Source organism: Poeciliopsis prolifica, unplaced genomic scaffold (assembly GCF_027474105.1).
Source record: "Poeciliopsis prolifica strain line A6 unplaced genomic scaffold, Auburn_PproV2 SCAFFOLD041, whole genome shotgun sequence".
NCBI classification, from domain to species: Eukaryota; Metazoa; Chordata; class Actinopteri; order Cyprinodontiformes; family Poeciliidae; genus Poeciliopsis; species Poeciliopsis prolifica.
The window spans coordinates 2,394,030-2,418,013 of record NW_026562416.1 but is presented as its reverse complement, the minus strand read 5'-3'; the positions used below and the strand labels follow the sequence as shown (position 1 = coordinate 2,418,013).

The following is a 23,984-nucleotide window of genomic DNA, read 5'->3' as shown; positions in this document are numbered from 1 at the left end:
GATACGGCATCCGAGAGGGAGAGAGAAGGCTGCTGGCCGGCTCTACTTTCCACCGGCATCATTTTCGCCTCGCGGGGAGACAGTTGGTGAATTGTCACCAACGGCTGCGATAAATTTCAACATTTTACACCGAAAAAATTATAACGAGCTGTTTTTAATCTCCCTTTGAATGAGGGTGAAGCTTTTTGTCGAGGCGTTTAATGACTCGTTACCTTGTCTGTTTAACTCGTGTTAAATCCTCTCAAAGATACCAGTTTACAGGACACTCTTTTAGCAGCTAACGGATTTTTCACATTACAGTTTTATCTAACGGTAGCTTACAGGCGACATTTTAAGGCGGTTGCTCGATTTTTTTTTCTTTTTAATTCACTTTCGTCTTCTGGTCTTAAAATTCAGATATTCTGGTTGAATCAAGTCTGAGATCTGTGGAGGAGAACCGACTGACAGCGCAACAATGGGGGTAAGAAACGTTATTTATGCTTCTTTGGTTTTCAGCTGCAAAAACGTCGGCTGTTTGTTCGGCACAGATTCGGCAAAAGGTGAGTCTGCAGATGAAAGGGTTAAAATGAATGAAGGTATGATTGTACACGGCCGGTTAGCTATTTATCCAAAGTGTAACGCAGTCAAACGGATCTGACTCCTTTCAGAAAAGTCATTACATTAGGTATCTGCTGTTTATAACACCAAATCAGAGGGTGTAACGATGAAGACGGGGATTAACTGGGATGAAAGTGGGGGATGCTTGGATTGCCTCGACTCATTTTCATTCATGATATTTTTGTGGAGGAATATGCTGCAGCTTTCTGACTCATCCTTACTGAAGCAGCCTGATCAGTCTCACCTAAATGACACGTTAAATGCAGGAGTCTCCATTCTCACCTCGGGAGACAGACTGAAGCTCAGGTATATTTATTCCACATCCAAACAGGGCGTTTGAATTTCTCACAGCTTGTCGCCTCATTTATCACACATTTTAAGACATCAGAGGTGCTCTGGGTTGTTTTTATGCGATCTTAAAAGCAATCTGGGGTTATTGGTCACAAACTAAAAGGCAGACACGTTCACAATAACAAGCCAGAATTGAAAACCTCACATAGTCAGAGATGATAAATGTGCAAAATCACAGTTATGGACTAATATGTAACCTGCAAGCTGCCGAGTTTAGTCTTTCCTACCTGATTGGCTGCAGAAACTCCCGCTCACCCATACTGAGTTTTCTTTTCAGTTAGTACGCCATTTAGTACTAACTCATTTACACATTACATAATGCAACAGTGTGATGTTGCTGCCATGGATGAGGCTGGGTTTACTGAAAGATAACAAAGCAACAGTTTTGGGTATCCAATATGGACAAGTGCGTCAAAATGGTTCCTCAGCGGTGTTAATCCTCCCTCTAAACCCCCACGCAACTAAACATGTTGACTGATGGGTCCCAGAGGAAGATGCTCTCATTGACGGCAACCCTCATCATCTCGTTTTAACCCTGATACCTCATGAAACCAGGCTGAAGGTTGATCCAGACCCAAAGTTAGGCTTTATGAAACCACTTTTATATCCTGTACTGTTTTTATGAGGGAATTTTTTTTCCTGATTCATTTGTCATTATTCAACATTTCCTTGTATTTTGATAAATCAGAATTAGGCTAGCAAGAATATATACAGTACCGAACTCTGAACCCGTTAGTGCTTTCTCTTGTGCTCCATATCCAGCTGTAGAGGGTTGGGATAAGAGAAGACTAGAGTCGAGTATCACCACTGCTCTGTCTCAGTTTGTAACTATGTCCACTAGACTGCCTGAGGGGGACACCGCACTTCGTCAAAGAGCGGGAGGTGGAGGAGGGAGAGTGGTTTGTTAGCTCATAGGGTGGTGGGGGATGGAGGGGTTAGTGGAAACTCCTGTGTTGTCTGATTTACCGTCGGATGAATGGAGTGAGAGAGGAGATGCAAATAAAATGGGCTGTCATGGAGTCAGATTAAGACCATAGGGAGGGTAGTTTCCAAAGCAGCTGGAAACATTTGAGATTGGCTAATCAGTTGATCAGGACAGGAGCTAAAGATCAGGATGGAGGCAGAGGACAAGGAAGGCAGAGGTGAAATTAAGGTCAGCTCATTTACGTCTTAAGTCCCATGATGCACTTGTGAGGATGCTTTAAGATGAGAGCCAACCACTGTGGGATTCACAGTCTGGTGTTGTAACACAGCCAGCTCTCTTTTATGGCTAAACTTACTTTGACTTCATGTAATCCATACATGGAGAAGCCGAGGCTTCATCCTGCAGTATTCCTCTGGATAAGCTGCTCTTATGGCAATCACAAAATCAGATTATTATCAATGTTAATATTTTTATGCAAATAGAGGTCTGTAGATGGACAGAACATCAGGCAGCAGTGGCTGTGAGGTGTTCCATAGTACCACCATAGATAAATAGATCATCGTTCAATAGACAAATTCCTCACTAGTAATCAACTTACTGAGGAATCAGGTTGCTTGATTGGTGATGCTCAGTTTTTAATAAAATATCTAAAAATTACACCAATACAGTGTAAGATTGAAAAACACAAAAGGCAATGTTGTTTAACAACTGGGCAGAGTTTCACTTTGCTCATCTATATACTACATTATTTCCATCTTTAGCAGCTTCGACTATTAAGCATCAACTGCCAGGCCATGAGAGTCAAACCAACCTAAAAATGACACAATCAACATTTTCTCGTGTGGCTAGCTAGCTTAAATAAATCAGCTCTGATTTCATTAATTTTGGGAGATCTGTGATCGGCCACCGTCTCATTTTGCTTTGCTGACAGAGAGGCCTGACTGACAGACTCACCCACCAGGTCACGACAAATGTCTTTTCAAGCCATTACCACTTTTTATTTATTTATTTCTTTAATGTTACAAGCTTATACAAAATATGTTTGAGTTGACAACATATCACATTATGTTCTTTACATATTATTTTAGTTTCCTCAAAGACTGGGTTAATTGTCATTAGCTTTGCAGCCTCCTTGAACAGATCAGCCCAGGCTATAGAATAAGAACTGAGCTGCTGTTCCTAAATGAATGACTGATATCACGTCATGTCACTTTTATAGTTTTTGATATTGGACAACTCTAGACCTTAATACCATTCACTTAAATCATTTGTTTAAGTAATGACACGTCTAATGGATTCGTAATTCTGTCCTTATTACAGGGAGTCTGTGACCTGTTTTCAAAAGTTCTTATAACTTTGGCTAAAAATGACAAAGAACCAACTAATGTTCTTAAACATGGATAACAAATATTGACTTTACCAGTAACTTTTTTCAAAAGGTCAGGTAACCAGTGGCTCTAAGCAAGATGTATTTAGCTGGAGCGACTCTTTGGATCAGACAGATTGAAGACATTTGCCTTAGGTTTGCCACCTGTGATATCTATACCACACTCATAATACCACGTCTTAGTTTGAAAGGATTTTGCCTAATAATTCTTATATTAGTATTTAAAAAACTGTAAAAGACACTGGAATGGGTAGCTTGAGCAAAACTGTCCCAAAAGGGTGTGCTGAAATCGGGCTTTTCTATATTTCTATAATGTTCAGAGATTCAATTTTCTCTACTCCAATCAGCTGAAGGTTTAAAAAGAAAACCTTCTCTTTAATATTCATGCTCATTCACTTATGTTCCATATTTTTATTTTAAATATATCAGTAATCATCACAAAAATCCTGATCAGACTTTGGCATGTTACCAAGTTGTTGAGCTCAGAGATTTGAGGTTGGAAGGCCTCCTTGCCATCACCCTAATCTTTTGGCCCTAACGGTTCTCTTTTAAATTCAAGTTTGGACTTTGGGTGGGCATTCTTTTCCTGTCAGAGGAAAGATTACTGAAATTCACAGATTAGTTTACCTAAATGTCCTGAGGGTACAAATAATTAATGACAATTTGGGCTTAACTCCACCAATCGTAGTTGGATTAAAAATTGCAGGATAATACTTCATCTTTTTGTTATTTGAACATTTTTAATGAATTAATAAATTTTGTTTTAATAAATGTTTCTGGTTGAGAAATGAAGCACCAGAAAAGCATAGTTTTGATAGAGTAAAAGCTGAAACCAGTGGTACAGCTTGTCTAAATCTTTGGTTATCTCCATTCATTTTGCAGCAGATATATAAAAGAAATGTATTTTTAAAATGAGAATTCTGTTGAATTTGAGGTGGAAATGTTTACTTTGAATTTACCTCTTTAAAGAAAATTTTCAATCTAAAATATTTACTGAACTAAATTTTCCTCTGGTTCAGCTGTGATTTTGTGCTGGGAAAACCTTCTCTTTAATATTCAATATAGTGCTAATTTGGCATTTGCCCCCTCCCTAAGTATTTTCACTCATTAGGTAGACACATACATACACATGTCAGACAGTCCAGCACAGCCTCAGTTTTTTGGCAACTTGAGGACAAACTGTTCAGTGATGGACAGAAGTCATAATGTCAACTAGTGGATGCTCTTTTGTTCATATAATTTGTTGTGTAATTGCTTCAGCCAGTCAATATTTCATTAATACTCACTCTGAGCCTCAGGACCCTCTGTAGTTTCCATCTGTGAGGCAGAGTGTAAGAAACCACATTGATCTGTACAACTGCAAATCACCCATTGTTGATCACCAATGTCACTGATTTTGCTCTCAGTGTAGTGAGCAGTTTGTGAAAGGTCGTGTGACTCATTTGACTCCGTTTCCTGTTTAACAGCAAAGTGATGTTGAGGTTTTCCAAAACATCCCTTTGCCTTCTGGAGCATCTTTGCATGTTAAGAAATAAAGTGTTACTTAAATGCCTAAATATGATTTTTTTAACACTTTTAATGTGGCCTCCTACTTTACTAGTGACTTCAAGCATTACAATTAGTCATTTTTATTGGATGTCGCTTTGAAGATGTAGATCAAGCAATTGGAATTTGATGGCATCAGTAGGGCTGATTATTTTAGTCATCGAGCAATCTGAGGAATTTGACGATTAATCAAATAAACCGAATAAGACATTATCCAGTTCTGTAGCTTCCTAAGCAACTGAAAGAGAAAATTCTTGTAAAAAGCAATTCAGTTATTTTTATTACATCTAATTATTTAAAATGTAGTACAATTCAAACATCTCTTACTCTCAAGTTTGAAGAATAAAAAACTTTAAGTGGAAAAACTGAGAAAGCATTTTACATTACTTTAAAAATGAAAAAGGAATCTAAAATTTAATGCCTTTTGTATTATACTTCGCTTTCAGTCTAAAGTTTGAGTTATGAAAAAGCTTTTGTTATAAATTATTTCTATTTTTTTACATCTTCTTGATCAGCACGCACGTGCAATTTATTTTCCTGTGCATGTTCTACATGTTTAGGAAAATATATTGTTCTAACAGTGACATATAAGTTTGTCTCTTATAAAGGGAACCAAAACCTCGCCTGTGATCAGTCACAAATGAGCTTGATGCATGTAGATGTGTAACCTCCAAATTCAGGTTGGGCCAAATTTATATGGTTAAGTTCTAGGTCAGGCTTCAATGACGATTTTTAAGCCTATATTACATATAGCACTGAGAAAACTAACCAAGAATACAAAATGTAAAGATATGTTAATGTATTTATTGAAGTCTAAATAGAGGAGGAGGTAGTTCAGCCTGGTGAGCAAAGAAAGAAAATAAGGTTCAGAAGTTAGACTACAACTAGCTCAACTTAAGCTTTCATGTTTCCTGCTCAGGTGCTGCATCATCGAAGACATGTTGATGTGAAACGCCAATTTCATTATGCAGTGGACTGAGCTGGTTAAACTTTTCTGTTTAAAGTGTTATGTATGTCCTGTGCCGCCTCCCTCCATAGCTGCTAGTAGCACTTAGCATTCGTCAAGTCCTTATTGGCGGAAGTCAGAGCGTTGCACAACACAAATAATCATTGGGCCGGAAGACAGAGCGCTAAATAGTAAAAGGTTATTTGACAAAACCTTGAGGTGGATCATTTTAAAATATTTAGGTCCTCTACTCATTCAATGAATTGTTACAACTCATCATGAACAAATTTCTTTTTATGTTATTATTAATCAGGCCACACTGAAAGAAATGCAATAGCTGTTGAAATAAATCTTGGAGATTTTATCTCTTAAAAACATAGGTTAAAAATTTAAAATGACAGCTGTCATTTTTTGTGGTCTAGACGGCTCCTCCAGTTTGAATCTCAGTGCAGACGAGTACAAGAGAGCCTTGAAGCAGATGGAGGGAGGAGAGTGTAAACAAACTAGGAGGGTGAAGGGAGGCGCTGATAATGAAGAACCCCTCTTATGCTTTTGCTTGTGTGTGTTTAACAAGCAGTCCTTCAACATTTTCTAGGTCAGTTCGCTGAGCTGTGTGGTAATCCATTTCTTTTGCGTGCAGAACTATGATCTATTTAATGTGGCACAACCGGAGCTACTACTCTGCTCTCAAGGCTCCACTGACGGGAGCCTCCATTCAGACTCAGAGGCAGCAGCGTGACATTCTGATCACTGGAACATCATCAGATTAGGTTGAAAAATGGGTTAAATACTTAAATACCAGCTGAATTGGTGCGAGCTGGAAAATACACCAACAAGGCTGCTGTTACTGTATCCGCTGATGTAAAGACCTGATAAACGTTTTGCTGATAGTGGATTGTTATCTTTTGAAACTCCTGTTTGTCCAAGCAGAATAGATAGAATAGAATAGAATAGAATAGCATTTATTGTCATTGAACAGGATTCAACGAAATTTCTATTGCAACTCCCGTGCAAAAAGTCAAAAAATACAATATTAAATAAACAAATACACAATAATAATAATATATACAACTAAAATTAACTAAAGGCACTCAACCACACCAAAGAAGAAGCAGCAGGTCCAATTATGGTAAAGTGCAGATGATGTGACAGTGCAAGTGCAGAACAATATGGCTGTGTGGGGTGGGGGGTGTATGTGAGGTTATGATATGTGTGGGAGGGGGCGGCAGGGAGTAATGGTTCTGACGGCTGTGGGGAAGAAACTGTTTCTCAGTCTGTTTGTTGTAGTCCGTATATTCCTGAACCGCTTGCCTGATGGCAGCGGCACAAACAGTCTGTGGCCCGGGTGGCTTGAATCCATGGCTATGGATCCAAAATACGGCCATAAAATATTTCTGTCTGATGTCTAACATTTGACCCCTGATTTCTGCAGATTAAAAAAAAGCTAATCCAGTTTTCCTCAGACTCGGCTCAGAAATAAAAAAATGTTGGATTGGATACAGTTCACCAGCAGAACAGATGAATACAAGAATTCTTCATGTTCCTGTGTGAGGATCTAGTTTTTAAGTTTTAAAGTGTAGTAACTTATGAACAGTTTGCTCAGTTTCTTGAGAGAAAAGGTTGCATCTCCTCATTTGTCATCTTTCCTGAGCATGTAAACAGACTTTTCAGACTTAAAAGTATGTTACATCATCAGATCCTTCCTCCATTCAGCTTTATGACAATTTATGAGATTGAGAAATGTTCTTGGAGAAGTTTGTAGATTTGAGAAGATTTTGGTGGGAAGAGTGCCAGAACAGGGTTGCAGAAAGTCACCCCAGAACCCGATTGTTCATTTATTGTTTATATGCACTTATTTTTGCACAGTGTCGGTGTTTATCTCTAGCCATCATTGGGTGAGGAGGGTGAGGTACACCCTCGACAGGTCACCACAAATTTGTCAGCTTAAGCTAAATATAAAGAAGCATGTCATAGTCTTGCAGAAAATAAATTGTAAAGACAAAATGACAAAATGTGTGTTAGGAATGCAGAGGCAGCGAAGGAGAGAGGGACAGAGGGGGATTATTGTTCAGTGGGTTAATCTGTGGCTGTAGTAAACATGCTACTGTCCAGGGTTCAGAACACTTTCTGACAGATGGCCAGAGACACGTAAACATGCAGTGTTTGTAAATCCACGTGCTCACACATAAACGTGGAAGAACACATGTTCATCATGTTCATGAGTATTCTTTTTTTAATCTTTTTTTTACAAAACATGAAGAGCTGTTCTTCAGATTCATTAACACTTAATGAACTACACAATGTCCTGCTCGGATTCAGGAATATTTCCTACATGTCAAGAGAAAACTGCTGCACTCCGATATGTCCATTAGCTATCACGTTGCTTCAAATGGTTTTTATTTATTTTTTGCACAGAGGCAGATATATAAATTTTAATATCACATATATAACGATTGTATTGAATATTTTAGATATTTAGATGACCAGCCCTTTGGTTCCCGCAAGCAAGTAGAAATTGGCTCTTTTTTGTTGCAGATAGATCCTTCTCCTTTGGGAGATAATCTCTCAGGAATACAGAAGTGATAAGATTTTACTCTGAGATCTCAGCATGTCAGCAAAGGTTCAGTGCTGAGTCTGATCTTTTTTGTTAGGAAATTAAACAACCTATAAACTGAAAGTAAATCAAGTTTTGAGAATTAAAAAAAGTTCTCCTGTCCCCATTCCTTTGTGCCATTTTCTGGTTTCTGAGGGACGAGCAGTTTTTATCAGAGCAGCCAGCTGGTATTTTAGTTCTGTTGCAGGAACCCACGGGATGTTCCTCCGTCAGTGCAAAGAGAGCACAGTAAAACTTCAACAGGAATGTGTGAAATACTGAAATTAAATGTTTCCTCTGAAATCCAGGACTACAAACCTAGTTGGTCATTAATGAGGTGTTAAACATGCTTCATTTACACCCAGTATTTTATTTATTGATCCAAGGTTGGGCAAATAATTAGATCAAGCAACCATAGAAGTAACTATGATGGACAAAGAACATTTTATTTTATGTCAGAAAAAATAACGTCCACTTCTTCTGACAAAAGTGGACGTTGCAACTGATACTAATAAATGAAACTTTAGATTTAGGTTTTCTGTCTTGCATATCTTATAGTTATATGTAATTCTAGTTATGTAACGCTATTAATGAAACTGCCAAAACAGGAAAGAAAATACATCGGTTTTCAAATAAAAAGCTGTTTTTTATCAAACAAATGACATCAAGTGCTTCATTTTCAATATTGTGTTAACTGGAGGTGACCTGGCTACCTAAAACTACATAGATCTGCATAAAGGAGTTACCAGCATAGAAATCAAGGTAGCTGAGCTAAAAACATAATTTTATGTTGTTTTGGTTTCTCGTCTCTTCTTGCTGCTTTATTTTATCTCCTAAAGTTATATTTATTCAGTTTTAAGAATATTTCCAAATGACTGATTTATGTTTTAACCAAGATCTTCTGAGTCATAATGTTGAGTCAACACCAGTCAAATTTAGTTATTGTAAACAATCTTAACATCTGGAATGACACGTAGTGTTTGCTTTTCTTTGAAAAAGAAGTCTGAGTTTAACGGTTTGAGTTCGTACGCAATCCTGAGTCTGCATCTGCTCAACGAGTCAATGATTTGGACGTTTCAGCAGACTGGGCTATTGTACGTTTTCATAAACTACTTTAAGATTTGTAGTCCAAGTCTAAGTTGAACATTCTTTTCTCAGGTCAGTTTATCTTTCATCTTTCTTCCATCACAGTCTGAGCAACAGAAACAGAATCAGAAATGATGGTGGGATAAATTGCAGATTACACCTAATCTGGAAACATTTAGTTCTTGTTTTTCTCACTCCATTTTGATCTCAACTTGAAGGTTCTCATGTCTTTTTAATATGATATCAATATTATATCCTGTCAGATTCACCAACCAGCAGAATGTGTCCTGATTGTATCGCCTGGTATCTCATTCCTCATTTGTCTTACATTTTGTTCCTGATAAGTAGATATTGTTCTCAACTATGAAGAACTAAAGAAAGCTTTTTGGCCTTTGTTTGTTCCAGTATGGACGGTCAGACAGCTACCGGGTGGCCACCACACAGGACACGGTTGAGAAGGAGGCGCATAAGAAGAAGGGAGGCAAGGACCTGGATGATCTGAAGAAAGAAGTACCCATCGTACGTGCGCTTCCTGTGTTTCAGATACTGATGTTTCGCATTCATCTTTTTTACAGAGGTTCATTTGATCAACTGTATGAATAAAGGTTAATGTGGAAGCATATAGATGATCAGAACCAGATGAGTAAAGTCAATTCACCTGATGTTTTTAAATGAGATAATATAGAAGATGTTTTAGCACCTGGTGCTGCAGGGTGTGGTTTAACAAGGAGGAACAATTTAATCTATCTGTGGAGTGATTTATTTCTCTAAGAGGCAGAAATTCAAACCCACAGCATCTCTTCTTGATTTAAAGCCACTTATGTTTCAGATAAAATTATAAAAATCAGATAAAAATGCTTTGCTTTTTTAAAAACAAGGATTCGTTGTCTTGTGTTAGTAGTTTTTCAGTTGCAGATTTTGAATTTATAGAATAGTTTACATGAATTTTGATGGCATTTTTCTGTTAGCTAAATTCACCGCCCATCTGCATTCTCTACAGACAGAACATAAAATGTCCGTTGAGGAGATTTGCCGGAAATACAACACTGATATGGTTCAGGTAAGATATTAAATTCAAACCACGCAGATCAGTCTGAAACCATCTGTTTCAGTTTCTACTGAAACACCAGTTTCTACTGATTGGTAATACATCTCCTCTCTGTGTTTACCACACCCAGGGTTTGACCAATGCCAGGGCAGCAGAGTACCTGGCCAGGGATGGACCCAATGCCCTGACTCCACCCCCTACCACTCCAGAGTGGGTCAAGTTCTGCCGTCAGCTGTTTGGTGGCTTCTCCATCTTGCTGTGGCTCGGTGCCATCCTCTGCTTCCTGGCCTATGCCATCCAGGCTGTGTCAGAGGATGATCCACCTGGGGATAATGTAAGTCATGTTGTTTAAATGGAAATGTAGCTTCTAACATTGTTATAATGTAATTTTAGTGGAACTATGGCATATTATTACAGAATCAGGCTATGTTCACACAGCAGGTCCTGATGCTCAATGAAATCTTTTTTTGTTGTTTTTTTGGTGTCGTCATTTATACTACTAATTAAAAGTGACTGCAATGAGACTTCTGTGCTGATTATAATGCAGAGCATTCTGGGTAAATACAACCATAACAAATGTGTCTGTCTAGTGCTAGGAGGATAAATGGTGTGCAGTTTTTTACAAAAGACAACAGAAATCCTACAACTGCATATTTATTTTACATTTTGTGAAGATGCAAGTTGTGCTCATGTCTTCTTCTGCTTCTAAACAATCAGCTCAGAAGAAAATGTTTTCTTGTTGCTCAACATATGCATTCGGTGTCATATTGAATAAAGTATTGGTGCTTTTCAAGTTCTCCCTCAGTGGTTATAATTTTCTGCCTGATAGTTGTGGAGAAGTGTCAGTCTCAGGGTGAGTATTTGCTGCTCTGTTTCCCCCTTGTGCAGATGACTATGTGAGAGATCATTGTGCAGAGTCCTCCAGGATGAATGTGTCGGCTGTTTGTCACAACGCTGCCAACTGGCCTGTCTTTCAGTTGACGCACACCGTCCTGTTAGCGTCTGTTTTCATGCTGCTGAAGGGAGATGGTGACTCTTGGTGTTTGGAACGTTTGGGGAAGAGAAAGATGTTGTCGGGTCAGCACGGTTTCCATGCCGGGTCAGAGCACAGAACAGAGCCGAGAACAGAGGCTAAACGGTTCTGACGCACACAGCATGACCAGACAAAATACTGTGGGTCAGACCGCAGGGAAGAGGCGGTGAAACAGCAGCAGTGTTGAGCCAGGATGAGCGCTCCTGTCTGTTATCCACCAAAACATGAGTTTATGCTCTGATGACCAGCCACAAAAAAATATAGATAACAGGACTTTAAGAACTTAGTTAATGTATTTCACCACAAGTTAACGTTTTAGACAATAAAAACAGCTACAGCTTGAAGACTTCAGTGATAACTTCACATTTTTCTAAAATAATTTTCATTTCTTTTAGTCAGTTATTTGATGTTGACATTAGCTGCTGAGGTGTATTTTTTCTCTGTGCTTGGATGCAACATATTTTTAGAATAGAAAAGTGATCTAAGTTGACAGATTTTTACATCAGATCTGAAAGTCTCCTATTTTTTCTCTTCTTCTCTCTCTGTAGTTATATCTGGGTATCGTGCTTTCGGCTGTTGTCATCATCACTGGCTGCTTCTCCTATTTTCAGGAAGCTAAGAGCTCCAAGATCATGGAGTCCTTCAAGAACTTGGTTCCTCAGGTGCAAATGTTAGATTTTTGTTTTTGCTTTCTTTCCTAAAACTCTAAGAAATATAATGAATCTTTCTATATTGTTTTCAAAGTGTTTTAATAAAAGAACCCTTCCAAAACGTTTCTTTGGCACAATGTAAAGGTTTAATTTTCATATGTGACAATTATGGCAGTCAGATGTTTATACGTATTTTTTTTTTTCTGTAAAGCATTTTGCTTTGTACCAATTGATACCCAACTTTTTTGCCACAACTGTTTTCTCTTTTTATGTCTGTTAAAAACATGTAGCTACGACATATCTCATGACTGCCTTCCGTTCCCAGCAAGCCTTAGTGATCCGAGAGGGAGAGAAGATGCAGATCGATGCCGAGCAGGTGGTGGCAGGAGATCTGGTGGAAGTGAAGGGAGGCGACCGGATCCCCGCTGACCTCCGCATCGTCTCCTCCCATGGCTGCAAGGTGTGCAAAAACCAGAAAAAACTCAAGCTCTAGCAATTTCTCTGTTTAAGTAGTTTTAAACGGTTTTCCTGTATTTCCAGGTTGACAACTCATCCCTGACTGGAGAATCGGAGCCCCAGACCAGGTCACCTGAGTGTACCCATGACAATCCCCTGGAAACCCGAAACATTGCCTTTTTCTCCACCAATTGTGTTGAGGGTAACTTCACTACTGTCAAGTTTATAATGGTCTTTATAAATTTAACATTAATGGAGACAACAATCAACCGTTTCAGGAGTGTATTGTATTTGAAGAGTAGAAAAGTATAGCAGATGAGTGACATTATTTTTAGTTATCAAGTAACATGGTTTATTAAATAAAATAAAGCAATTTCCCTTCTTTGAGCTGCACAATAGTGCAATTGGTAGTACTGTTGTTTTGCAGCAATAAGGTCCTGGGTTTGAATCCTGGCCTGGCGTCTGGAGTTTGCATGTTCTCCCTGTGCATGTGTGGGTTCTCTCCTGGTACTCCAGCTTCCTCCCACTTTCCAAAAGCATGACTGTCAAGTTGATTGGTCTCTCTAAATTCTTCCTATGTGTGGTTTTGTGTGTGTATGATTGTTTGTCCTGTCTGTCTCCGTGTTGCCCTGGGTTAGGTTTATGGTTACCTCTCCAGGGTGACCGACCTCTCGCCCATTAAGCAATAGTCACCAGCACCCCTCGCAAGCCTACTAGGGATGAGCACACGATGGGTTGAATGGAATTTCCCTTCTTTTTACACATGATTTGTATAGACTTGTACGTGGATTACAAATTTATATCCCTGTAGTTTTGTATTTAAAACTACAGGGATATTTTGACATTTGTGTCAATGTAATTCTTGTTTTCCACCTTCAGCTTCATATGTTTGTAATCTATTTTGTTGTTAAAGATAAAACTATAATGATCCTAATTAAGAGTTTAAAATCCCTGCCATGTTTAACATTTTACATCTGGTGCCCTCTTGTGGTCAAAATTCATGTCTCGTGCCTTCAAGTTGAATCAAACAGTCAACTCTGTTTTTGCTTTCATTTATTGTGATTCTATGTAATAATTTTGATTAGTTTCTGTTTTTAACTTCCTGTATTTTATTTAATGCCATAAGGCTAACAATGTTCTCGAACCTTTCTAGGAACTGCTCGTGGAATCGTCGTGTGCACTGGTGATCGTACAGTGATGGGTCGCATCGCCACTCTCACCTCAGGCCTGGAGACCGGCAAGGTAATGACTTCAGCATCTGCAGACGCTCCGCAGCGGTGCATTAAAGCTCCTGATTCGCAAGAACATCAGTTAAAGATAGTTATCAAATGTTTATGCCTGCGTTATCCAGTTTCTCTATTTTGGGGGTTTACAGATGGTTGTGTATGTTTATTTTTCTGCCATAACAGAGTAGTTTCAGCTTATCTTAGCTTCAAAAAGAGAATGAGGACCGTTGTTTCATCATAGGTTAAAAACAAGTTACTTAAAGCATAAAGTTGCCAGCACTCTTATAAAAAAATCTATGTTTGAACAAGAATTTGTTTTTCATCTTTTTTCAGACACCCATTGCGAGGGAGATTGAGCACTTCATCCATATCATCACTGGCGTGGCCGTCTTTCTTGGCATGACCTTCTTCGTCCTTTCGCTAGTCCTGGGCTACTCCTGGCTAGAGGCCGTCATCTTCCTCATCGGCATCATCGTCGCTAATGTCCCTGAAGGACTTCTGGCTACTGTCACCGTGAGTCTTCAGAGAAACTGGTTTGAGTGTTTGCGGTGTTGTTGACTTTGAAGAACACAGAGGCGTTAGCACATCATCTCTATAATGTTTCTGTCAAGTTGGAATTTTGTTATAGCTATCTTTTTTGTCTTGTTCTTTCTATTTGTTGTAGGTAGGGGTGGGCAATATGGCCTCCAAGTTTTATCACAATATATTGTAGTAGTATTTTGATAACAATAAAAGTGACTACAATAATTATTTATTACTTTTTTTAGGTAACTTTTTACTTGCATAGCTCCACAAACACAAATGCACTTTCACTAAAAAGCTATTTTAATGAACATTGGTAGATTTGTTGTTACTGTCAGTCTGTGTGACTGTGAGCCTGTTGTGTGTTTCTTTCAGTGTGTGTTTTGTAACTGCAGTGATTTTGCTGAACGTTTTGTCCGGTGATGTGTTTTTTCTCTTAGTTTTGTGTTGTTGTGATGTAACTTTATGTCTGGCTCAGTTTTTGTGTCTGCTGAATCTGTTCAGTTCTGTTTCTCTCCCTGTGTGTGTATGCGTGTGTGTCTTTGTACCAAAGCACTCATGTGTTTGTGTATTTGTGTTTCTCTTTGTCCATTCTCCTCTCTGTAATGTCTCTTCCCTCTTTTCCAGACCAGGGCGGGGCTTTCTGCAATGACAACAGCTAGTTGATGTAATGACATTAGGTCTGCTACTTTTTAGCTTGATAGTCTGAATTTGGCCTCTTTGACTCAGCTTTGGCTTGTTCTGTTTGGCCCTTTGGCCTTGCTGTACTTGGCTCATTACCATAATGCCAGGGTGTCAAACTCATTTTCATTTTGGGCCATATCAACATGATGAATGCTCTCAAAGGCCAGATTGTGCCAGAATGTATTGCTAAAACTTTTTAACCTCTTAATTAAAATATTAATAAATATTTCAATTAGATCTTCTTAAAATGATAAATATTGATCGTACTTTCACACTGGTCAGTCCCTCCAAGATTCTGCAATAGCTTTTGTGATATTTAGCAGTCAAAATTCCTGATTTTGTGGTGCTACTTTAGAAATACTTGCATGGAAGTTTGCAATATTTACGCTTATGTATGACAGTAAATGTGACTTTTTGTTACTTGCCACTTCAATCAGACTATAATCCTGACATCATGTTAGGCAGAGGCAGCATAGTATTACAAATAAGAAATACTGCCACCTGCAGGTGGGAGTTATCATTGCTTAAGTCCCAAAGTTTTAAACTATTTTTTGAATTTTTTTAAAATAAATTTACAATTGTGCACTACAATAACAATGCAGGGCTTTGTTGATTTTGCATGAATTTTTGCAGTCGTGGAAAACTGGAGGGACTGATTGATGTAATTTGGCAGTGTATAGATAGAACCTTGTTTGATTTGGCTGATAAAATAATATTTAAACACACAGCTGTTTTCTTCAAGGTTCTATTTCTGTGGCCCTGGAGCCCAGAGGGCCACAAAAAAAGCATAAAATAGATTTGGCCTCGACAGACCAGATTTGGCCTCTGGGCCTCGAGTTTGACACATTTCCCATAATGCATTGCTGTTCTGCTGCGTCACCTCACTCAGTCATGCCTCTGCATCGCTTTATTGGCTGTTAATACTCCTCAGAAGGAATCTTGATATTAGTGCATTTTGCTGAGCTGTTAAGAAGAATAAAATTGTTCAGGAATCTTGTTTGGGCTGTTTCTTAATTAATTTAGTTTGCTACTAATTAACTCTGCTCAGGCAGATACTCCTCTAATGTCAGGTTTCACAAATAAAGCACTAATTTATCTTTATTCTTCTCTTTCTTTGTTGTAATTGCCATCTATCCATTTTTCTCTTGCACCGTTTGTCTCCTCCTTTGCCTCCCTCTTTGGCATCACTCTGTCCTTCCAGGTGTGTTTGACTCTGACTGCGAAGCGAATGGCCCGTAAGAACTGCCTGGTGAAGAACCTGGAGGCTGTGGAAACTCTAGGTTCCACCTCCACCATCTGCTCTGACAAGACCGGCACCCTGACCCAGAACCGGATGACCGTGGCCCACATGTGGTTCGACAATCAGATCCACGAGGCTGACACGACTGAAGACCAGTCTGGTGAGAATTATGGACTGGGAGGAATTTCAGTTTATTCTTAACTAGATTCCAGTGCAACCAGGTTGAATTGAAATATTCATAATTCCCTACCAAGTAAACTTAAATAAATCTTGTTAATTTTTAAGACTTTGTTGAAGATAAATATTTAAATATTACATATAATATTTTACATGTAGCTCATGACATCAATAACCAATTAGCACCATGATTATGTCATCATGTAGCATTTGTAAGATAAATTATATGTTCTCATTATCTCTATCTCTCATTTTGTTTTCCATTAAAATATTTTTACAGTAAGTGAACTCCCAAGACAGCTGCATATTTAAATGCTTTTCTCATTAGAGGAGGAAATCATTACAGGCCTCTGGTTTAGATTTATAAACATTGACTGGAAACTTTTGTTTCAGTCAATAAGACCATATAAATAATAGAGAAGTGTTTCAACTCAGCACTGACAGACTAAAAGACAACAGCACAATAATAAATTGATAATTTTACAAAGCAATATAATTACTCTTGTTTATATCATGAAAAAACTAAATTTATCATCTAAATTGTAAAATCAAAGCTCAACTTTTTAATTTTGAGCTTTTAATTTTAATTGTTAATTTTTCAGCTATGCACACACCACAGATGTTGTCTATCTGATTTCTAACCATGAATCCTTCTTACTTCCAAAGTGCCTAAATGTAGATCAACAAATCTGAGGACACTTGCGTCCCCATGACAGTGAAGAGGTTAAAATAAATCTTAAATTCAGCTAAACACTTCACAAAATGTACAGCTGGTAAGGTTTTCATATGTTCAAAAATCTGCAATAAAACTAAACCACTGTTTGTCCTGTTAGTTTTAGAGCATTAAGTTCTCTGGAACTCAGTGAAGAAGAGACTAGATAAGAAAACAGATTTTAGTTGTGTAGCAGGAAACACCCAGACGTCAGATAAAGTATTTTCTTTTTGACCCTTTTAGGTTCCTCTTTTGACAAAAGTTCAGTAACATGGGGATCTCTGGCTCGCGTTGCTGGACTGTGCAACCGTGCTGTGTTCAAGGCCGGCCAGGAATCTCTGCCCATCCTGAAACGTGATGTAGCCGGCGACGCCTCTGAGTCAGCTCTGCTCAAGTGCATCGAGTTATCCTGCGGCAGCGTCAAAGGCATGAGGGAGAAGCACAAGAAGGTGGCTGAGATCCCCTTCAACTCCACCAACAAATATCAGGTAGACTCAAAATCATTCTTGGACTAGGTCAGACCAGAAGTCACAAACTCTGTAACGACTCTTTATTAAACACACAACGAAATATTTTTCCCATTCAGCTTTCAGTTCATGAAACTATGGAAGGAAATGTAAGTCCGTACCTGCTGGTGATGAAGGGAGCCCCTGAAAGGATCCTGGATCGCTGCTCCACCATCATGATCCAGGGCAAAGAGCAGCCAATGGACGAAGAGATGAAGGAGGCTTTCCAGAACGCCTACATGGAACTGGGAGGACTGGGGGAGAGAGTACTGGGTAAGAATAAACCCCAAGTTAATGCCAGACGCAAAGAAATTAAACCAAGTTAGTAAATAAGTGATGTGTGATAAAGCGAAATGACACAGGACAAATTGAAAGTTTGGAAGTTTCTGAAATATATTCAGAGTTTGTACTGGTGCTTTGAAACCCTAGAAAATGTTCACATTTTATTTGGGTGTTTTCAAGGTTTGGAAAGTGCTTAATATTCAAATGGTTGAGTTTTGTAATAAAGTTCAATCTAATGTTTGATCACTGCCTAAATTTGGAAAACATTATTTACTCTTGAAACCAGATATTTTCATACAAGACACATGCACATTTTTTTCTCACTGTCTGAAGTTAATCCAGACCAAACTTTTCCTGTTTTGTCAATTAGAATTTAAGATTTTTTTGTAATTTTATTTGTATATTGGTTATAGTAAAGATAACATTAACATATTTAGAGTTCTCTTTTTCTGCCCCTTCCAGGTTTTTGCCACCTGTTCATGCCGAAAGACAAGTATCCCAAAGGTTTTTCCTTCGACGCAGATGATGTCAACTTCCAAACAGACAAGCTTTGTTTTGTGGGCCTCATGTCTATGATTGATCCTCCTCGCGCCGCCGTCCCTGATGCTGTGGGAAAATGTCGCTCCGCTGGCATCAAGGTGAAAACCTTTCAGGTCCAACTTTAAAATGAGAGAAGTCTGGCAAATCAGCACATTTAAAACATTTGTAATGTATCATTTTTCTATTTTAGTTATAGTCTTAGATACAATTTCCAGTCCAAATTTAGTGTAACTTTAATTATAAAGAAGTTTATGCTACCACAAAAGACCAAAGTGCTGCAAGGAGAAAGGCATCTACTATGTTACAAATTATTAGAGGTATCTTTAGTACCATATATTAGTCCAATCATTTTAAAACTCAAGATTAACTCTGCTCTCGTTATGTATCCGTGATTTCTAACATTAAATGAAAGGCTTTGTAGTATGTTCAACAACTTATTAACATTTCGTTTCAAATTATTTACTAAACATGTCTACTATTTGCTGTTCTGTAGGTTATCATGGTGACTGGTGACCATCCAATCACAGCCAAAGCCATTGCTAAGGGAGTCGGGATCATTTCTGAGGGCAATGAAACGGTGGAAGACATCGCTGCTCGTCTCAACATTCCTGTCAGCCAAGTTAACCCCAGGTCAGGCTGCAGGCCCACGTTTATGCATCTAATCTTATTCCATTGATGAAAAACATGAGGGATTATGTAGTTCATCAACTGAAGGAAAGTAAGAATTGGATGCATGACAGCTATGTTTATCATTTGGAACAAACTGTGGCATGAAATAGTTTTTGTTTTGTAGTGATGCCAAGGCCTGCGTGGTCCACGGCTCAGATCTCAAAGAGCTGAGTCAGAACCAGATAGACGACATTTTGAAGAACCACACAGAGATAGTCTTTGCTAGAACTTCCCCACAGCAGAAGCTCATTATTGTCGAAGGTTGCCAGCGACAGGTAGAGTCAACAAACATGAACTTGATTCTAATTGTTTATTAGTTGATCTCCTGTTGTTGTGCATTTGGTCTAATAATATGAATGTGTGGAACTTTCCCTCAGGGAGCCATCGTGGCTGTGACAGGCGACGGCGTGAATGATTCGCCCGCCCTGAAGAAGGCAGACATCGGCGTTGCCATGGGGATTTCTGGCTCTGATGTGTCCAAACAAGCAGCAGACATGATCCTGCTGGACGACAACTTTGCTTCCATTGTGACTGGCGTGGAAGAAGGTGTGTGAGTTAAAAACAAAGCAGAAGTAAAAAGAAATGAACTTAAAATAAAAACAAATTAAAACGGTTTCAATATTATAAATATGATTTTTGTTACAGTCCAAACCTTTTGTGTCTGCAAACCCTAACTAAATACTTGTCATGTTTTTGTCTTCAGGACGCCTGATTTTTGACAACCTGAAGAAGTCCATCGCTTACACCCTGACCAGCAACATCCCAGAGATCACCCCATTCCTGTTCTTCATCATGATCAACATCCCACTGCCACTGGGTACCATCACCATCCTCTGCATCGACCTGGGAACCGACATGGTGAGAACAAAGTGTCAGTCAGGGATCCGAACTCTTGACCCTAATGCAAAGAAATCCCTGTTCGGTCTCTCATTTTCCCACAGATTCAGCATTTCTGCACACTTTGATGGATTAAACAATATGTTTGCATGCAAAGAGAATCAAAATATATGAGCTGCAAATAAAACAATATCAGTTAGTGAGTCACTAAGAAATATACGTCTTATTGGTTTTAACTACAAATTAGGTACAAACTGCAAAAAAAATTTTATCATCATGTCATTGTCCAAGTACTGTCTCATATAAATGGAGTGGTATCTAAAGAATGATACAGAACCAAGACGAGGGAGGAGTGTGGGAACACTAGTTAAAGCTTGTTCATTTTTCTTTCTGAAGAATTAAGAAAACACAAAAATTGATAAACAATATTCTTCATCTGTCAGGTTGAAATTTGCTCTTACAGCAGTGGATTTATCACTTTTCTCAGGTCAGATCCGAGTCGTGATATATTTTAAATTTGTCTTTCTGTATTTAAGACATATAGTTGTAGATTTGTTACCAACATTGAGTCCTGTTTACATCCAGGTGGTTTCTACAATTGTTGTACATGTACTAATGATGAGGCACATGGCTTTCAGGCTCCTATTCTCACACTGATGTGAGGATGAGAAAAACGTTTGGGCTGCTGAATGATAAAATAATCTGAAGTATTTTGGTGAAAAATCTCAAAGTGAGCTCATTCACAGGTTTAGGATCGGTTGAACAAAATGTGATTGCTTCTTCTGCTCACCTAAAACTGTTCATGTAAACATTTTAGAATTTTTTTTTCCTCTGTAAATGAAATGTTTGTTTATGTTTCCATTAAATTGATTGGGGTTTGAAGAATAAACCACGTTTGTTCTGTTTGAGGTTCCTGCTATTTCTCTGGCCTATGAAGCAGCAGAAAGTGACATCATGAAGCGCCAGCCAAGGAACCCGAAGAGGGACAAACTGGTCAACGAGAGGCTAATCAGTATCTCATATGGACAGATTGGTGAGTTATATTCTATAACCATACTCAGAAAACATTAACTATGTTCACACTGGGCTGCATGCACATATTTTAGTGCAGTAAATCCTATTCTATTTAGTTCAATCACTTCTGATTCAGTAAAGAATGGCTGCCAATGAAAGCTAACTAGCATTCTGCTAACAAGAATGCTACGCTCTGTTTCTGCAGGCATGATCCAAGCTCTTGGTGGCTTCTTTGCCTATTTTGTTATCATGGCTGAAAATGGTTTCCTGCCGTCTTACCTTGTGGGTATCCGGCTGAACTGGGACGATCGCTCCAACAACGACCTGGAGGACAGCTACGGCCAGCAATGGGTACGAGTCGCCTCCTGCCATCTCTCTGTGATCATGTTGGCCTTCAGACTTCTCTATTGATATCAGTCATATGGAACAAACATGAAAAATATAGCAAGAACTGTAATTTTCTGATGTGATGATGGTGTGAAGGCCAGCAGCACTGAAACAGAAACATGTTCTGTTTTTCTGCTAGACGTATGAGCAGCGGAAGATCGTAGAGTTCACCTGCCACACAGCATTCTTCGTCAGCATCGTGGTGGTGCAGTGGGCCGACGTCATCATCTGCAAGACCAGACGCAACTCCGTCTTCCAGCAGGGAATGAAGTGAGGATGAAATGATCTCAAAGCGTTGACAAAAATACACCACAAAAAATTCTGATCATGAAAAGATTTCTTTAAAAAGAAACAGCTTGTATCCTCAGATGATCACAGATCTTCCAGTAGATTGGCAGTAAATTCTTGAACCAGGAAGTTTATTTAACAATCAACATCAAGCAGGTCTGAACTTAGTCGCATGTAAAAAATCTAGAAAAACGATCCAGCTTTCAATTAGCATTTTATACCATGCAGTTCCTCTTTGCAGCCACATGGTGGCAGTAATAAACCAGATGTTCCAACATAGAGAGCTGTTCTGCTGACAGCATTTAGAGCCTGATGAGGGTGTGATTACAGAGCAAATTAAGACGAGTCCACACTTTCATTTTTTTCTGGCTGAACTCTGGGTTCCTCCTTTCACCTGTTATTCTGGATTTTCTGCCTCATCTTAAATTCTCCCAACATTGCATTTTACCTATGATCACTCAAATCGTTTCTCCTTCATTTGTTTTGCAGGAATAAGATCCTGATCTTTGGGTTGTTTGAAGAAACGGCTCTGGCTGCGTTCCTGTCCTACTGCCCCGGGTTGGACGTGGGGCTCCGGATGTACCCACTCAAGTAAGAAACCTACACTACACGTTCAACCCAGCAAAGGACAATAAATTCAGATAAAGATAATATGTTTCTTTAAATCCAGTTACTATAGTCTTAGTTCTCCTCTCCTACTTTAATTCAGCAGCTCAGTCAGGCGTAATGATTTTTTTAGTTTTTGTTCTCCCCTTCAAGGCCCGGTCTGTCCGATCCACTCTCACCCTGACTCTTGTTTCTCCTCAGGCTCACCTGGTGGTTCTGTGCGTTTCCGTACAGTTTCCTCATCTTTGTTTACGACGAAATCCGAAAACTCATCATTCGCCGAGACCCTGGAGGTGAGTTCAGACCCTCGCCCACTTTGATAGCAGAGGCTCATTTCTGTCATAAAGCCTGAGTCAGTAACTGGTGGCTCCCTCTTCTTCTCCTGTTCCTTTCTTCCTCTTCTGTCTTTGCAGGCTGGGTGGAAAGAGAGACTTACTATTAAATCATCAAAGCATCCTTTCCTTGTAGCCCATCCTTCCCTAAACTCGCCCCTGCCTCTGTCCTTGCCTTCCCTCCTCCATCCACTCATCTGTTGCTTCTTTCATTTTCTCTAAAATACAAAAGAAAATGATGTTTACTCATCCTTCCATCTTTTCTTCATTCCCCCATGTTCATTTCTAAACTAAAAACACAACTGCCAAGACAACGAGAGGACCAACAGCAGCAGGGTTGAGGATAGGGGAGGCGCGGCCTTGTTACAGCCCCTCCCCATCCTCTCCGTCGCTCTGTCCTTTTTTCTATCCAAAGTCTGTACAGCACTAATCTGCCAGAGCCACAGTTTGTGCCGACATTGTTCCTCCACTGCCGGCTTCAGCCGCTCATCGTTAGCGCGCTCGATATTCCGCCGCTGCTCGGTGCTCCGCAAACATCTCGATCCACGGGTTTAAAAAACCCGACTGTTCCTCCGCAAACCCAAGGCAGCTCCCGCGCCCGTCTCCGGAGCGGACGTCCCGTCTCTGTCCACCTCCTGGAGTCGAACGGCCCAGATCCAACTGCGTAATCACTGCCATCCCTCCTGTCCTCCTCCTTGTCCTCCTCTTTACTCACTGCCGTCCTCCTCTTCTCACCAGTGAGCCGAGCGCTCACCGACGCCCCCGGCAGGGTGGAAGAAAGGCTCCACTCCCTCCTCCTCCCATCCTTGTATTCTTCTCTGTTAATCGTTTTCTAATAGATGACTGTGTGTGTTTTAAAAACTCAATTGTTTGTAAAAGCTTTGTGTTTCTTTTTCTGTTTAAGTTCAGAGTGGGTCTGAGAGATGCTTGTTTTCATTCGGGCATGACAAAGCACACCGTCCCTCCTTATCCTTCTTCTGACCCTCCTCTCCATCCCTCCTGTCGATCTGTCCCAGTTTCTGTCTGTTTGTGAACACTGTGGAAACCCGCCGTCCCTCCTAAACTCCTGACCAGATCTCACTCCTGTTCTCTTCCCCTTTAAAAAAAATAAAGAAAACAATCTTTCTGTGTCCTAGAAAAGAGATTTCTCTCCAGTTTCATTCTTTAAATCTTTGGAAAATGTGGAATAAGGGCCTGTACCTTAGCTCCTGATACAGCAGCAGATAAAAAAAGAGAAGTCAATGAAATAAAAACAGAAGGATCTCACTTGTTCAGCTTAATCTCCAGTTTGTTTTTGTGTGGAGTTATGTCAAAAAATGGGAATAAATTCTGTGACCAACTCTTA

At 39.4% G+C, this 23,984-nt stretch overlaps 1 protein-coding gene across 1 annotated transcript; it reads left to right on the top strand.

The window, feature by feature from the left end:
- The first annotated feature begins 46 nt into the window (after positions 1-46).
- Positions 47-23,984, top strand: atp1a3a (ATPase Na+/K+ transporting subunit alpha 3a). The gene is made up of 23 exons (XM_055055054.1): positions 47-460; positions 9,836-9,949; positions 10,431-10,490; positions 10,609-10,812; positions 12,060-12,173; positions 12,487-12,621; positions 12,702-12,819; positions 13,771-13,859; positions 14,177-14,356; positions 16,251-16,449; positions 17,422-17,666; positions 17,765-17,957; positions 18,429-18,604; positions 19,000-19,136; positions 19,300-19,450; positions 19,553-19,721; positions 19,879-20,033; positions 20,922-21,045; positions 21,232-21,377; positions 21,553-21,683; positions 22,191-22,292; positions 22,509-22,600; positions 22,721-23,984. Exons 1-23 carry the CDS (start codon positions 455-457, stop codon positions 22,747-22,749), a joined length of 3,069 nt encoding a protein of 1,022 aa, XP_054911029.1. The 5' UTR covers positions 47-454; the 3' UTR covers positions 22,750-23,984.